General features: G+C 53.1%; 1 protein-coding gene across 2 annotated transcripts; it reads left to right on the top strand.

Annotated features, from left to right (window-relative positions):
- The first annotated feature begins 453 nt into the window (after nucleotides 1-453).
- On the top strand, nucleotides 454-14813 carry FUT5 (fucosyltransferase 5). 2 transcript variants are annotated; one of them, XM_055371401.1, is made up of 3 exons: nucleotides 454-647; nucleotides 3362-4458; nucleotides 13293-14813. In XM_055371401.1, the coding sequence occupies exons 2-3, from the start codon at nucleotides 3374-3376 to the stop codon at nucleotides 13423-13425; spliced, it is 1218 nt and encodes a 405-aa protein (XP_055227376.1). In that variant the 5' UTR covers nucleotides 454-647; nucleotides 3362-3373; the 3' UTR covers nucleotides 13426-14813. The 2 variants fall into 2 exon arrangements, with proteins under 2 accessions (XP_055227376.1, XP_055227377.1); XM_055371402.2 differs by lacking the exon at nucleotides 13293-14813 and having other exon boundaries at nucleotides 3362-5296.
- The last annotated feature ends 2286 nt before the right edge of the window (nucleotides 14814-17099 follow it).

Below are 17099 nucleotides of genomic sequence, written 5' to 3'. Positions count from 1 at the left end.
CATTTCCCAGAAATGGGATCACACACTGTGTGGCATTTTGTGTCTGGCTTCTGTCACTGAGTGTGATGTCCTCAACCTTCATCCACACTGTGGCCTGTGTGGGAGCCTCGCTCCTTTTCTTTTTTTTGAGACAGAGTCTCGCCCTGTTGCCCAGGCTGGAGTGCAGTGGCGCAATCTTGGTTCACTACAAGCTCTGCCTCCCGGGTTCAAGCAATTCTCCTGCCTCAGCCTCCCGAGTAGCTGGGATTACAGGCGTGCGCCACCATGCCGGCTCTTTTTTTTATATCTTTAGTAGAGACAGGTTTTCTCTTTTTTTTTTGAGACGGAGTCTCACTCTGTCACCCAGGCTGGAGTGCAGTGGCACAATCTCGGCTCACTGCCAGTTCCACCTCCTGGGTTCACACCATTCTCCTGCCTCAGCTTCTCAAGTAGCTGGGACTACAGGCGCCCACCACCATGCCCAGCTAATTTTTTTGTATTTTCCGTAGAGACTGGGTTTCACCGTGTTAGCCAGGATGGTCTTGATCTCCTGACCTCGTGATCTACCTGCCTCGGCCTCCCAAAGTGCTGGGATTACAGACGTGAGCCACCTCGCCCAGCCTTTTCATGGCTGAGTGATATTCCATTGTGTGGATGGATCACACTAGGTATATTTGTTCTTCTATTGATGGACATCTGGGTAGTTTCTACCTTTGGGCTGTTTGTTCTGTTGTGAGTCAGGCTGCTATGACCATGGGTGAACAAGTATCTGTTTGCGTCCTTTTGTTGTTAATTCTTTGGGGCTTCTACCTAGGAGGGAGATTGCTGGTGATGTGATAAGTATCTCTCAGGCTTTTCAAGGAAGCACCAAACTGTTTTCTACCCCGAATGTAATTTAAAATTTCCCAGCAACAGGCCAGGCACAGTGGCTCACGGTGACTCCATCTCAAAAAATAATAATAATTTTAAAAAGATAGAAAGAAAGAAAACTTCCCAGCAACCACATTAAAAAAGAATACCAGGAAATTTAATGTTTTTCTTTTTTTTTTTTTTTTTTGAGATGGAGTTTTGCTTTTGTTGTCCAAGCTGGAGTGCAGTGGTGCAATCTCAGCTCACTGTAACCCCCGCCTCCCGGGTTCAAGCAATTCTCCTGCCTCAGCCTCCCGAGTAGATGGGATTATAGGCATGTGCCAGCACCTGGCTAGTTTTTTGTATTTTTAGTAGAAACAGGGTTTCGCCATGTTAGCCAGGCTGGCCTCGAACTCCTGACCTCAGGTGATCCACCCAATATTGTTGGTATTACAGGCGTGAGGCACCACATCCGGCCAATTTAATTTTAATGATATATTTTATTTCACCCAATACATCCAAAGCGTTATTTCAATATGTAATTAATGTAGAAAATCATTAATGAGCTACTTCACATCCTTTCTTTCATACAAAGAAATAACAATCGTATGGAAATTTGACACCATAAGCACCTCTCTTTTTAGGCACTAAATTTTGGGTAGCAATGGTGACATGGGTTTCTACCAAAACAATACTGTTGTGTTTGGTGGGGAAAAAAAAATTTATTTAGGCCGGGTGTGGTGGCTCACACCTGTAATCCCAGCACTTTGGGAGGCCGAGGCAGGTGGATCATTTGAGGCCAGGAGTTCAAGACCAGTCTGACCAACATAGTGAAACCCTGTCTCTACTAAAAATACAAAAATTAGCCGGGCATGGTGGTACCCACCTGTCATCCCAGCTACTCAGGAGGCTGAGGGACAAGAATCACTTGAAACTGGGAGGCAGAGGTTGCAGTGAGCCAAGTCTCAAAAGTAAATTAAAAAAAAAAAAAAAAGCCGGGCGCGGTGGCTCACACCTGTAATCCCAGCACTTTGGGAGGCCCAGGCAGGTGGATCACGAGGTCAGATGGAGACCATCCTGGCTAACATGGTGAAACCCCATCTCTACTAAAAACAAAAAAAAATTAGCCGGGCATGGTAGCGGGCGCCTGTAGTCCCAGCTACTCGGGAGGCTGAGGCAGGAGAATGGCATGAACCCGGGAGGCGGAGCTTGCAGTGAGCTGAGATCGTGCTACTGCACTCTAGCCTGGGCAACAGAGGGAGACTCCGTCTAAAAAAAAAAAAATTAGCTGGGCATGGTGGCGCTTGCCTGTAATCCCAGCTCTTCTGGAGGCTGAGGTGGGAGGATCATTTGAACCTGGGAGGTTGAGGCTTCAGTAAGCTGAGATCATGCTACTGCACTCCAGCCGGGGTGACAGAGGAAGATGCTGTGTTATAAATTTATTATTATTATTATTTGAGACAGAGTCTCATTCTGTCACCCAAGCTGGCGTTCAGTGGTGTGATCTCCGCTCACTTCAAGTGATTCTCCTGCCTCAGCCTCCCAAGTAGCTGGGATTACAGGCACCACCACCACACCCGGCTAATTTTTGTATTTTTTAGTAGAGACAGAGTCTTGCCATGTTGGCCAGGCTGGTCTCGAACTCCTGACCTCAGGTGATCTGCCCGCCTTGGCCTCCCAAAATGCTGGGATTACAGGCATGAGCCCCCACGCCTGGCCTATAAAATTTTTTTTAAATATGCTGTTCAGTTTTTAGATGTACATTTAAAACTGTAAACAGTCCACCCTGGCGTCCAAGCCTCACCTCACCCATCACAAAGCATGGTTCGGGTTCCCTCCTCCTCCTCCGGTCGCCCTCTTAGCCTCTTTGAAGGTTTTTCTTCTCAGGCTTCCCAGACCCAGTGCCTACACTCTGAGGGCCCTGGGCTCCCTCCAGTTCTACGCTGGGTGTCTCCAGAACAAGCAGGGTTCCACATCTTCCCTGAAAGCCTGCTCCTCCCTGGGGCCCCAGGTCCCCCCACTCCCTGCCTGGTCAGCCCCTGCCTCTCCTGAGTCTTCACACCTGCCCATTCTCCCTCCTATCCTCCCCACCTCTCCCCAGCCTCAGCCTCTCCCCCAGGACGGGGACAGTTGTCTGAGGGCCAGAGGGGTTAGCTTTGAGTGTCTGTTGATTGAAAGACCAAGTGAATAGAAAATCAAGCCTAAACTGGCAGCCCTGAGCACTTCCTTTTCTTTGTCTGCAAACTGCTCAGGTGTCTCACCCCACCAGGCTTTGGCACTGGCTCTTTCCTCATCCAACGGACACCCTTTCCCTCAACTCCTACCTTATCTGGAGAACTCTTATGTTACCTGCAAAACCTAATCCCATTGTACCCTTCCCTGTCAGAGTTATAAATTCAATCCTCAACTCAGGGGTACTGGGGGCATTTATGACAAGCTGTGTCATAAATTATAACAGCTTCTCTCAGGACACGTGGCCAGGAAGTGGGTGATCTTCCTTAATGACCCTCACTCCTCTCTCCTCTCTTCCCAGCTACTCTGACCCATGGATCCCCTGGGCCCAGCCAAGCCACAGTGGCTGTGGCGCCGCTGTCTGGCCGGGCTGCTGTTTCAGCTGCTGGTGGCTGTGTGTTTCTTCTCCTACCTGCGTGTGTCCCAAGACCATGCCACTGGATCCCCTAGGCCAGGGCTTATGGCAGTGGAACCTGTCACCAGGGCTCCCAATGGGTCCCGCTGCCAGGACAGCGCGGCGACCCCTGCCCACCCCACCCTCCTGATCCTGCTGTGGACGTGGCCTTTTAACACACCCGTGGCTCTGCCCCGCTGTTCAGAGATGGTGCCCGGCGCGGCCGACTGCAACATCACTGCCAACTCCAATGTGTACCCACAGGCAGATGCGGTCATCGTGCACCACTGGGATATCATGTACAACCCCAGTGCCAACCTCCCGCCCCCCACCAGGCCGCAGGGGCAGCGCTGGATCTGGTTCAGCATGGAGTCCCCCAGCAACTGCCGGCACCTGGAAGCCCTGGACGGATACTTCAATCTCACCATGTCCTACCGCAGTGACTCCGACATCTTCACGCCCTACGGCTGGCTGGAGCCGTGGTCCGGCCAGCCTGCCCACCCGCCGCTCAACCTCTCGGCCAAGACCGAGCTGGTGGCCTGGGCGGTGTCCAACTGGAAGCCGGACTCGGCCAGGGTGCGCTACTACCAGAGCCTGAAGGCTCATCTCAAGGTGGACGTGTATGGACACTCCCACAAGCCCCTGCCCAAGGGGACCATGATGGAGACGCTGTCCCGGTACAAGTTCTATCTGGCCTTCGAGAACTCCTTGCACCCCGACTACATCACCGAGAAGCTGTGGAGGAACGCCCTGGAGGCCTGGGCCGTGCCCGTGGTGCTGGGCCCCAGCAGAGGCAACTACGAGAGGTTCCTGCCGCCCGACGCCTTCATCCACGTGGACGACTTCCAGAGCCCCAAGGACCTGGCCCGGTACCTGCAGGAGCTGGACAAGGACCACGCCCGCTACCTGAGCTACTTTCGCTGGCGGGAGACGCTGCGGCCTCGCTCCTTCAGCTGGGCACTGGATTTCTGCAAGGCCTGCTGGAAGCTGCAGCAGGAATCCAGGTACCAGACGGTGCGCAGCATAGCGGCTTGGTTCACCTGAGAGGCCGGCATGGGGCCTGGGCTGCCGGGACCTCACTTTCCCAGGGCCTCACCTACCTAGGGTCTCACTAGTCGGGGGATTTACCTACCTGGGGCCTCAGCTGCCTGGGGCCTCGGCTGCCTGGGGTCTCGCCTGCCTGGGGCCTCACCTGCTGGAGTCTTTGGTGGCCAGGCACGTGACTTACCTGGGATTTCACTTGCCGGGCTTCACTGCCAGGAGCCTCCCCTGCTGGGGACCTTGCCAGCTGGGGCTGGGGATGGTGCCTACTGGGGACCTTGCTTGCTGGAGGCTGCACCTACTGAGGATCTCGGCTGTCGGGGACTTTACCTGCTGGGACCTGCTCCCAGAGACCTTGCCACACTGAATGTCACCTGCTAGGAGCCTCACCCGCTGGGAGGCACAGGGCCCAAGGGAGCTGGATGTGTTGCCCAAGGTGTGCAGGGCAGGTCAGGGAAGGGCAGGGTCCCCTAAGGAGGAGGGCGAAGGGTATGTGTGTGACCATCAGTAGTGGTGTGCACATGGCTGGGGGACACTCGGTGTGACCGCCAGCGGATGGGTGTCACACAAATGCATCACTGTGGGTGTGACCTCGGCGTGACTCTGATAGTGCCTGTGGATGTGTTGCGATGCCTCACCCTGGAGGGCACTGGGCCCTGAGAACTGGTGCCCTTGAGGCCCTGCCCCCGGGCGATGGTGCAGGCTGGTTCGCTTGTGGTTTTATTGCTGTTGTTAACCACCCATGAGGGGTGCAAACAGATAATGCTGTTAACATTTTCAGATGAGAATGCTTCAAGGAAAGCTCCTGTGTCCCTCCTCACTCTAGAACAGTGGTTCTCACGCAGGGCGATTCTGTCCCCAAGGGCACTTGGCAATGTCTGGAGACATTTTCAGTTGTCACAACCAGGGGAGGAGGATGAGGTCACCTAGTGGGTAGAGGCCAGGGTTACTCCAAACCCCCTACAATGCACGAGTCGGGGCCCCTACAACCAACAATGATGGTTCCAAATGTCCAGGGGCAGAAAACCCTGTTCTAGAACTTTCTATGACCCTGGAGGTCAAGCCTCTTGGGGGAGGCGTTCAGATCCCTCGGGGGTCCTCTCCTTCAGCTGACTCCCTGGGGTGGGCTCTGGCACCCACCCAGAAGTGAAAGTCTTTTTTCTGAAGGTCTCAGGTCAAGAACTCCAAAGTCAGGCAAGCCCTGCATAGAGCCCTGCTCCACGACTTAGGGGCTGCAGGTGGTTTCTGACTGTAAATGAGGATGTCCAGAATATTCCGGAACATTCTGGAACATTCTGGCCTTGGGGGAAATTGCTGCTCTCTGGAGAATGCCAAGGGGAACCTGGTGGTGGAAGGTGGTGGTGAATTCCAGGTGCTCTCTGAGCCTCAATCTCCCCATTTGCACAGTGGACATGCAGGCTCTGAGGGCTGAGGAGTGGGGCCCACGCTCTCCAGGAGTGAAGGTGGGCAGGGCTGGAATAAAGGGACCCTCTCTGCCCAGGGTACGGGGTCCAGGGGAGCTGGATGTGTTGCCCAAGGTGTGCAGGGCAGGTCAGGGAAGGGCAGGGTCCCCGAAGGAGGAGGGCAAAGGGTATGTGTGTGACCATCAGCAGTGGTGTGCACATGGCTGGGGGACACTCGGTGTGACCGCCAGCGGGTGGGTGTCACCAACGCATCACTGTGGCTATGACCTCAGCGTGACTCTGATAGTGCCTGCAGATGTGTCTCGATGCCTGCCTGTGGCTCTATGTGGGTGCTCGTAGGTGGCGGTGATTGTGAGTGTGAGACGGAATGTGTGGCCTGGGAGTGAGGCTTTGAGTGTTGGACGGAGCAGTGGCCCCTCTCTGAGTGTGCCGGGCTCTCCAAGTCTGTGTGTGTCTCTCTGTGTGACTGCGCAAGGCTGTGTCTGCATGGACCTGTGTCCTTGGGTGTGGTGAAGTGGGCTGTGTGTGGACACATGTGGGACTCTTAAGCTGTGTCTGCAAGTGGCTGTGACCGTGTATGTGGCCTTGTGGATGGGCAGGGAGAGGTGGGCTTCTTAAAAGTATTACAGGAGGGGAAACTGAGGCCCACAGAGGGCCAGGGACCCAGGCCAAACATTCCTCCCTGCAGGGGGGTACGCAGAGACCCAGGCCAAACATTCCTCCCTGCAGGGGGGTACGCAGAGACCCTGCGGGGGTGGTGGGAGGATCAGCATGACCTCAGCCTCCTGAAGAAGGTGCCGGCAGTGGCTCCACTCTGTAGAGGAGGTGGCTGATGCCCAGAGAAGTTGAGGAACTCACCCAAGGCCACACAGCTGCCAGAGGTGAAAGTCGGTTTTCTGAAGATCTCAGGTCAAGAACTCCAAAATCTGGCAAGCCCTGCATAGAGCCCTGCTCCACCACTTAGGGGCTGCAGGTGGCTTCTGACTGTAAATGAGGACGTCTGGAACACTCCAGAACATTCTGGAACATTCTGGGCTTGGGGGAAATTGCTGCTCTCTGGAGAATGCCATGGGGGACCTGGTGGTGGAGGGTGGTGGTGACTACCCGGTGCTATCTGAGCCTCACTTTCCCCATCTGCACAGTGGACATGCCTCAGAGGTGCCTGTGATGGCTCGCTCCCCCAGGCCCAGGTGGGAGGGTGGAGGGGCATAGGGTGGGGAAGGTGTGAGGGGACTGGAGAGTCTCTGTCAAACCCCCTTGTGACTCCGGGCCTGAGCCAGCCTCGATGGGCCCATCACTCACCTGCCACCCACACCACACACCTGGGCCCCTCTCTCCACTGCCTGGCTGCAAGTCAGGGGTCCCAGGAGGGGATCCGGGGCTCACGGGAGGCCAGGCCAGGTCTTCCTAACAGGGTGGTGTGGGGCCAGTCCGCTGGGGGTAAGGAGTTGGAGTGGGGACAGGCTGCTCTGTCCCCTGACGCCCCTGGAGCCCCCATTGTCTCCGCCTCTACCTGAGCTGATGTCAGAGTGAACAGCTCCCTTTCCCAACTTCTCTTTCTCTCCCTCTGGAATTTCCTCTGAGACTTTACAGGGACATGGAAACCCTCCTTGGATCCCACAAGGGCAGAGGCCCAGCCACCTGGCCAACGTTGGGGGACCCTGGCTGGCCTGCCCCCTCTGGAACCCCAGGACCGCTCCCAACCCCCATTGCCTCCCTGTATGCCCCGGATCTCACATGTGGTTCATGGCGCACCCAGCCCAGCCCGTGGGGCCTTCTCCCTCCTTCTGAACGGCAGCTGCCCTTGGCTCCCAGCCCTGGGCCCCAGGGGGAGAAAAATTTCCAGCAGGCTGGCAGCTGCTCCATCACCCACCCAGCCCAGGCTGAGTGAGGAGCTGGGGGGTCCGATGAGGGCAGAGACCCCAACGAGGAGGTCCTCGTGATCCCGCAATCTGGGCTCTGGGCTCAGCTGTTTGACAGGGAGACCTCACCTGGCACTAGCCTGATGAGCCCTGCTCAGAGAGGGCCAGGGAATCTCTCAGGTCACACAGCAATTTCAAGATAAGCACACACTGTCTCTGGCAATTGGCCGCAGCTCCTCTTCCAGATCTCAGTGGCTGGAGGCTAGTCCAGTTGTGGATCTGATGGCCAAGGGGCCTGGGTTGCAATCCCAATCCCCACCCCCAGCCCTCCCAACTCCTGGCTACGTGAACAAGGTGGACTGGGGTTGGATGTTACAGGAGGAGGGAACCAGTTCAAAGGACACAAGAAGTGATTCAGGGTGAGGGCCAATCAGATGTGGGCCGTGAGCTGCCAGGGTGGATCTTGGGGACAGGGCAGGGGCTCCATGGGTGACAGTGCCAGTGCAGTAATGACCACATTTGAGTGGGGTGGGGTGACCTCACCAGGAATCTGTCTTCTGCCCTGCTCTGTCAAAAGGAGCATGTGGCCGGGCACGGTGGCTCATACCTGTAATCCCAGCACTTTGGAAGGCTGAGGTGGGCGGATCACTTGAGGTCAGGAGTTCGAGACCAGCCTGACCAACATGGAGAAACTCCGTGTCTACTAAAAATACAAAAATTAGCCGGACGTGGTGGCATGTGCCTGTAGTCCCAGCTCCTTGGGAGGCTGAGGCAGGAGGATCACTTGAACCTGGGAGGCAGAGATTGCAGTGAGCTGAGACTGGGTGACGGCACTCCAGCCTGGGAGACAGTGCAAGACTCCGTCTCAAAAAAAAAAAAAAAAAAAGCATGTGATTCATTTCCAGTCCCTGTGGAGGGACAGGACACGCAGGAAAGGGCAGATGTGGCCAAATTGACCAGGATTCCTTAATGACCCAATAAAGTAGGCCGGGCGCAGTGGCTCACGCCTGTAATCCCAGCACTTTGGAAGGCCAAGGCGGGTGGATCACGAGGTCAGGAGATGGAGACCATCCTGGCTAACACGGTGAAACCCCGTCTCTATTACAAAAAAATACAAAAAATTAGCCAGGTGTGGTGGCGGGCGCCTGTAGTCCCAGCTACTTGGGAGGCTGAGGCAGGAGAATGGCGTGATCCCGGGAGACGGAGCTTGCAGTGAGCCAAGATCGCGCCACTGCACTCCAGCCTGGGCGACAGAGCAAAACTGTCTCAAAAAAAAAAAAAAAAAAATGACCCAAGAAAGCATTTACCAACCTCTACTTTCTTGCTGTTGGGGCTTAGGCAGAGTCTGGCCTCAGGTGTGATTGGAGCTCAGCCTCGAGTGTGGACTTAGCCCCCATTGCCATTGCCTGAGGCAGGAGGAGCACCATTGCCTCAGCCAGCCCAGCCTCCCATTGCCTGGTGATCACAACTTTGGAATTGGGCAGAGTCCTGTGGCCCTCCACTAGAGACCTACCCTTGGGTTTCTCACTCCAGCTTCCCTCATCTCTTGCTCTTCTAGGTTTTCTGTCCTCACGAGGCTGCCAGCCCAGCAGGGGAAAGAAGGGAAACAGTGTGGCCTGAGCTAGGACAGGGGAGACAGAGGCAGTTGCAGGAGCCAGTGGAAGGAATTGATCTGGCTGGAAGAGGGCCCCTATCTGTGGAGGCTCCCTAGAGGAGCTGTCTGCACCAAGCCCTGAAGAATGGGAACTAGGCAGGAGGCAGGGGGCACAGAGTGCAGTTGTCCAACTGGAGACAGCCTGCTACATTTGAAACTCCAAGTGACTCAGCAATGAACACCCTCTCTCAGGACCTGTCTTCACATCCACAGGACAGCTGTGTGGGGCGGAAGCCTTGCCCATCCTGGCTGGGGCTCCACTCTCAGAGGCATGTGAACCAGAGCAACTCCATCTTGAATAGGAGCTGGGTAAAATGAGGCGGAGACCTACTGGGCTGAATTCCCAGGTGGTTAAGTCATTCTAAATCACAGGATGAGACAGGAGGTCGGCACAAGATACAGGTCATAAAGCTCTTGCTGATAAAACAGGTTGCAGTCAAGAAGCCGGTCAAAGCCCACCCAAACCAAGATGGTGACGAGAGTGACCTCAGGGCATCCTCACTGCCACACTCCCACCAGCACCAGGACAGTTTACAGATGCCATGGCAACGTCAGGAAGTTGCCCTATGTGGTCTAGAAAGGGGAGGCATGAGTAATCCACCCGTTGTTTAGCATATCATGAAGAAATAACCAGCTGGGCACGGTGGTTCAGGCCAGGTGTGGTGGCTCACGCCTGTAATTCCAGCACTTTGGGAAGCCGAGGTGGGTGGATTGCCTGAGGTCAGGAGTTCGAGACCAGCCTGGCCAACATGGTGAAACCCCATCTCTACTAAAAATACAAAAATTAGCTGGGCGAGGTGGCGCACGCCTGTAGTCCCAGCTACTCAGGAGGCTGAGGCACGAGAATCGCTTCAACCCAGGAGGTGGAGGTTGCAGTGAGCTGAGATCCTACCACTGCACTCCAGCCAGCCTGGGCGATAGAGCGAGACTCCATCTCAAAAAAAGAAAAGAAAAAAAGAAATAACCATAAACGGTCAACCAGCGGCCCTCAAGGCTACTCTATGGAGTAGCCATTCTTTTATTCCTCTACTTTTCCTGATAAACTTGCTTTCACTTTACTCTAGGGACTAGCCCTGAATTGTTTCTTGCGTGAGATCCCAGAACCCTCTCCTGGGGTCTGATTGGGACCCCTTTCCTCTAACACCAGGACAAAGTGATACTGAGACTGATAAGCCCACAAGTTGTTTTAATCGGTCACAGAGAATGTCCCCAGCGAGGACATGAGCAGAGAGCAGACTTAGGTCCCCCCTTCTGGAAATGGCCTGCCTGGGAGACTCCAGTCCCTGGCCCAGCCCTGTCCCCTCAATCTGCCCCACTGTCTTGGGCCTGGCTGGGCACCGAGATGGTGGAACCCCAGGCAGCGTGAAGCAGCCTCCTGGAAATGATTTCTAGAACAGGGAAGACATCATACATGGAGGCTGGACCTTAGATTCGGTCGCCTCTGCACCCAGTTTGGGACTGACAGAGTTAAAGGCCATCCTGTCTCAAGGACAGCCTTCCAGATCATTTCTCTTCTCCATTCCAGGAAGCCTATCTGGCTCCCTGGACTTCTCCTGTGATTTACAGGAGAGGGTGGGGAAAGGGAGGGCTTTTGTGTTTTGTTCTGTTTTGTTTTGTTTTTGTGAGACGGAGTCTTGCTCTGTCTCCCAGGCTAGAGTGCAGTGGCGCAATCTTGGCTCACTACAACCCCCGCCTCCCGGGCTCAAGTGATTCTCCTGTCTTAGCCTCCCAAGTAGCTGGGATTACAGGTTCCTGCTACCGCACCTGGCTAATTTTTGTATTTTTTTTTTTTTTTTTTGGTGGGGATGGGGTTTCACCATGTTGGCCAAGCTGGTCTCGAACTCTTGACCTCATGATCCACCCGCCTCGGCCTCTCAAAGTGCTGGGATTACAGGCGTGAGCCACCGTGCCCGGCCAAGGGAGTGCTTTTGAGGCACACAGAGGGCCTTGGTGAGGCCACCGCTCTGGGGCAGAGGACCCTCACCGCTTGCCAGGACGCCTGAAAACAGCCTCCTCTTCCTCCCCGCTCTCCTCTGCTCTGTCCCGATGGCCTGTGCCCAGCATGTCCTGATAAAGCATCTCAAACCACATATTAATATGGTAACCTGGCCGGGTGCGGTGGCTCACGCTTGTAATCCCAGGGATTTGGGAGATTGAGGTGGGAGGATCACTTGAAGCTAGGAGTTCGAGACCAGCCTGGCCAACATGGTGAAACCCCATCTCTACTAAAAATACAAAAATTAGCCGGGCATGGTTGCACGTGCCTGTAGTCCCAGCTACTCAAGAGGCTGAGGCAGGAGAATCGCTTGAACCCAGGAGGCGGAGGAGCCGATATTGCACCACTATACTCTAGCCTGGAAGACAGAGCAAGACTCCATCTCAAAAAAAAAAAAATTAAAAATTAACGTGGTGGTGCATGCCTGTACTGCTAGCCACCAGGGAGGCTAAGGCAGGAGGATCAATTGAGCCCAGGAGTTAGAGGCTGCAGTGAGCTATGATCGCCACACTGAACTGTAGCCTGGATGAGAGTGAGACCTTGTCTCAAAAAAAAAAAAAAAAAAAAGAAGAAGAAAAATGGCCAAGCGCAGTGGCTCACACCTGTAATCCCAGGGCTTTGGGAGGCTGAGGTGGGCAGATTGCTTGAGCTCAGGAGTTTGAAACCAGCCTGGGCAACATAGTGAGACCTCGTCTCTACAAAAAATAAACCATATTAGCCAGGCATAGTGGCACATGGCTGTAGCCCTAGCTACTCGGGAGCCTGAGGCAGGAGGATCGCTTGAGCCTGGGAGGTGGAGGCTGCAGCGAGTCATTGTCATGCCATTGCACTTCCAGCCTGGGCGACAGAGTGAGATTCTGTGTCCAAAAAAAAAAAAAAAAAAAAAGCAACCCCACTGCTTGAAGCTTTGCATGGCTTCCTATCACCCTGGTGCTAAACATGCCACCATTGACCATGGCTGGATGTGGCTCAGCCCCAGAAGCAGCACTGTCTCATCTTCCACTTGTGAAGACCCAGCCTAGAGTTTCCTTCAGCTCCTCTAATGCGCCTGGACCTCTGCTTTGCACAGATTCTTTTTTTTGAGACAGCATCTCCCTCTGTCACCCAGGCTGGATTGCAGTGGCATGATCTCGGCTCACTGCAACCTCCTCCTCCTGGATTCAAGCGATTCTCTTGCCTCAGCCTACTGAGTAGCTGGGATTACAGGTGCCCACCACCGCGCCCAGCTAATTTTTGTATTTTTAGTAGAGACAGGGTTTCACCATGTTGGCCAGGCTGGTCTCAAACTCCTGACCACAGGTGATCCACCCGCCTCAGCCTCCCAAAGTGTCATGCGTGTCTGTGTGAAGAGACCACCAAACAGGCTTCATGTGAACAATAAAGCTTTTTAATCACCTGGGTGCAGGCGGGCTGAGTCCGAAAAAGGAGTCAGCAAAGGGAGATAGGAGGTGGGTCAGTTGTACAGGATTTAGGTAGGTAGTGGAAAGTTACAGTTAAAGGTGGTTGTCTCTTGCGGGCAGGGGCAGGGGTCACAAGGTGCTGGGTAGGGAGATCACGAGACTCATTGTCCAGGAGAAGAAATGTCAAAGTTGATTGATCAGTAAAGGTGGGACAGGAACAAATCACAATGGTGGAATGACATCAGTTAAGGCAGGAACTGGCTATTGTCACTTCTCTCGTGGTTCTTCAGTTGCTTCAGGCCATCTGGATGTATACATGCAGGTCACAGGGGATACAATGGCTTAGCTTGGGCTCAGAGGCCTGACACCAAGTGCTGAGATTACAATCGTGAGCCACCGCGCCTGGAGCACAGATTCTTTTCTCTACGTGGAATGCTCTTCTCTTCCCTTTTGACTTACAGAACTCCTACGGGGCTTCAGCTCCCAGCTCAAACCTCCAGGAAGCCCAGACCACGTGACAGCCACCTTCATATTCTGCAAATATTGTGTCACGCACGTCGGTGTGAAGAAAGTCACCAAACAGGCTTTGTGTGAGCAATAAAGCTTTTTAATCACCTGGGTGCAGGCGGGCTGAGTCCAAAAAGAGAGTTAGCAAAGGGTGGTGGGATTATCATTAGTTCTTATAGGGTTGGGATAGGCGGTGGAGTTAGGAGGAATTTTTTGCGGGCAGGGGGTGGATCTTACGAAGTACATTCTCATGGGCGCGGAGAATATTACAAAGTACCTTCTTAAGGGCAGGGGGAGGATATTACAAAGTACCTTCTCAAGGGCAGGGAGGGTGTATTGTCACAAAGTCAATTGATCAATTAGGGTGAGGCAGGAACCAATCACAATGGTGGGATGTCATCAGTTAAGGCAGGAACTGGCTATTTTCACTTCTTTTGTGGAAAAATACTGGCCCTCTGGAGCGGGGGCTGGAATATTGGTGGGTGTGGACGCATTGGCTATTTCTTTTGCTGTCCTGTCGACATAGGTGTGGGGAAAAGCAAGAGAGATCAGATTGTCACTGTGTCTGTGTAGAAAGTAGTAGACATGGGAGACTCCATTTTGTTATGTACTAAGAAAAATTCTTCTGCCTTGAGATTCTGTGACCTTACCCCCAACCCCGTGCTCTCTGAAACATGTGCTGTGTCAAACTCAGGGTTAAATGGATTAAGGGCGGTGCAAGATGTGCTTTGTTAAACAGATGCTTGAAGGCAGCACGCTCCTTAAGAGTCATCACCACTCCCTAATCTCAAGTACCCAGGGACACAAAAACTGCGGAAGGCGGCAGGGCCCTCTGCCTAGGAAAGCCAGGTATTGTCCAAGGTTTCTCCCCATGTGATAGTCTGAAATACGGCCTCGTGGGAAGGGAAAGACCTGACCGTCCCCCAGCCCGACACCCGTAAAGGGTCTGTGCTGAGGAGGATTAGTATAAGAGGAAGGCATGCCTCTTGCAGTTGAGACAAGAGGAAGGCATCTGTCTCCTGCCCGTCCCTGGGCAATGGAATGTCTCGGTATAAAACCCGATTGTACGTTCCATCTACTGAGATAGGGAAAAACCGCCTTAGGGCTGGAGGTGGGACATGCCGGCAGCAATACTGCTTTGTAAAGCATTGAGATGTTTATGTGTATGCATATCTAAAAGCACAGCACTTAATCCTTTACCTTGTCTATGATGCGAAGACCTTTGTTCACGTGTTTGTCTGCTGACCCTCTCCCCACTATTGTCTTGTGACCCTGACACATCCCCCTCTCGGAGAAACACCCACGAATGATCAATAAATACTAAGGGAACTCAGAGGCTGGTGGGATCCTCCATATGCTGAACGCTGGTTCCCTGGGTCCCCTTATTTCTTTCTCCATACTTTGTCTCTGTGTCTTTTTCTTTCCTAAGTCTCTCGTTCCACCTTACGAGAAACACCCACAGGTGTGGAGGGGCAACCCACCCCTTCACATAGGCATTTCCTTTTGCAATAAGATCAGTAGGTTTCTAGTGTCCTTTACGATGAATGACTCCAGCCTTGGCCGGTGGGAGAGCAGCCTTAAGGAGGGCCTTTATTAGGGAGGCATTGATCATGGAAGAGCCTTGTGTGGTAAGGAAGCCTCTTTCAGCCCAGAGGGCAGCATGGTTATGGAGGATGTGGAAAGCATATTGGAGTCAGTGTAAATGTTAATGTGCATTCTGTTAGCAAGAGAGAGTGCACGAGTTAAAGCAATTAGTTTGGCTTGTTGGGAAGTGGTGGAGGGAGGAAGTGCAGCAGCTTCGATAATAAAGATGTGGGACAAGACATCATATCCAGCTTTAGCTGGCGAAAATTGATTGGGTTTAGAAGCACTGCCATCGATAAACCAAGTGTGGCCTGGGTTTGGAATTGGAAGAATAGAAATCTGAGGAAAGGGGGAAGATGCTATGTGTATTAGGGAAACACAGTCATGTGGTTCAGGACTTGTGTTGGGTGTTAAGTGAGAAGCTGGGTTCAAATTGGGCCCATAGGCAATAGTTACTGTTGGGGTTTCAATAAAGAGTGAACAGAGCTGGAGGAGTCGAGGGGCAGACAGTAAGTGTGAAAGGTGTGAGGAGGACATTAACACTTGAAGGTTGTGAGAACTGTAGAGGGCAAGTGGAGCATGGCCTGTGATTTTGAGGGCTTCCAGAAGTATTAAAGTGGTGGTTGCTGCCACATGTAGACATGAGGGCCAGCCTAAAACAGTAAGGTCAGGTCGTTTGGATAGAAAGGCTGCAGGGCACAGTCTTGGCTCTTGTATAAGAATTCTGACCACACAGCCCAGCACTTCGGCTGTGTGTAAGGAAAAAGGGTTGGGCTAAGTCAGGGAGAGCTAGTGTGGGAGCAGTCTCTATAGCTGTTTTCAAGGAACAGAAAGACGAGTGGGGAAAGGATTTAGGATCTATGGGATCAGCTAGATTTCCCTTTGTGAGTTTATATAATGGTTTTGTTAGGATGGCAAAACCAGGTATCCAAAGGCAAAAGTACCCAACCATGCCCAGGAAGGAAAGAGTTTTTGCTTTGTAGGAGGGGTTGGGGTTTGAGAGATCAGCCGGACATGATCGGCAGGGAGAGCACGTGTGTTTTCATGAAGAATTATGCTGAGGTAGGTAACGGATGAGGAAGAAATCTGGGCTTTGGAAGGGGATACGCAATATCCCTTTAAGAATAGATGTTGGAGGAGCAGGAGGGTGTCCTGTTGGGAAGATTTGCAGGAGGGGCTATAAAGTAGAAGGTCATCAAAATATTGAATAAGGTGAGAAGCAAAGGGGTGGAAAGAAAGTAAATCATGAGAAAGAGCTTGGCTGAAGTAATGAGGGCTGTCCCTGAAGCCTTGTGGCAGTACAGCCCAGGTAAGCTGCTGGGACTGATGGATGTCAGGGTCAGTCCAGGTAAAAGCAAAGAGAGGCTGGGATGAGGGGTGCAGGGGAATGGTGAAAAAAGCATCTTTAAGATCAAGAACAGAATAGTGAGTTGTGTAGGAAGGTATTGAGGACAAAAGAGTGTACGGGTTGGTCCCCACAGGGTGGATAGGAAAAACAATTTGGTTGATAAGGCGCAGATCCTGAACTAACCTGTAAGACTTGACCAGTTTTTGGACAGGTAAAATGGGGGAATTGTAAGGAGAGTTTATAGGCTTTAGAAGCCCATGCTGTAGCAGGCGAGTGATAATAGGCTTTAGTTCCCTTAAAGCCTGTTGTGGGATGGGATACTGGCATTGAGCGGGGTAAGGGTGATTAGGTTTTAATGGGATAGTAATGGGCGTGTGATTGGTTGCCAGGGAGGGAGTAGAGGTGTCCCATACCTGTGGGTGAAGGTGGGAGGGATACAAGAGGAAGACACAAAGGAGGCTTTGGTTTGGGAAGAAGGGCAGCAATGAGATGTGGCTATAGTCCAGGAATGGTCAGGGAAGAAGACAATTTGGTTAAAATGTCTTGGCCTAATAACAGAACTGGGCAGGTGGGGATAACTAAGAAAGGGTGCATAAAAGAATGTTGTCCAAGTTGGCACCAGAGTGGGGGAGTTTTAAGGGGTTTTGAATCTTGGCTGTCAATACCCACAACAGTTATGGGGGCAAGGGAAACAGGCCCTTGAAAGAAAGGTAATGTGGGCTGGGTGCGGTATCTCATGCCTGTAATCCCAGCACTTTGGGAGGCCGAGGTGGGCGGATCACCTGAGGTCAGGAGTTCGAGACTAGCCTGGCCAACAAGGTGAAACCCC

Source organism: Gorilla gorilla, chromosome 20 (assembly GCF_029281585.2).
Source record: "Gorilla gorilla gorilla isolate KB3781 chromosome 20, NHGRI_mGorGor1-v2.1_pri, whole genome shotgun sequence".
NCBI lineage: Eukaryota > Metazoa > Chordata > Mammalia > Primates > Hominidae > Gorilla > Gorilla gorilla.
The sequence above is the reverse complement of the archived record's forward strand: the minus strand, read 5'-3'. Positions and strand labels throughout refer to the sequence as shown.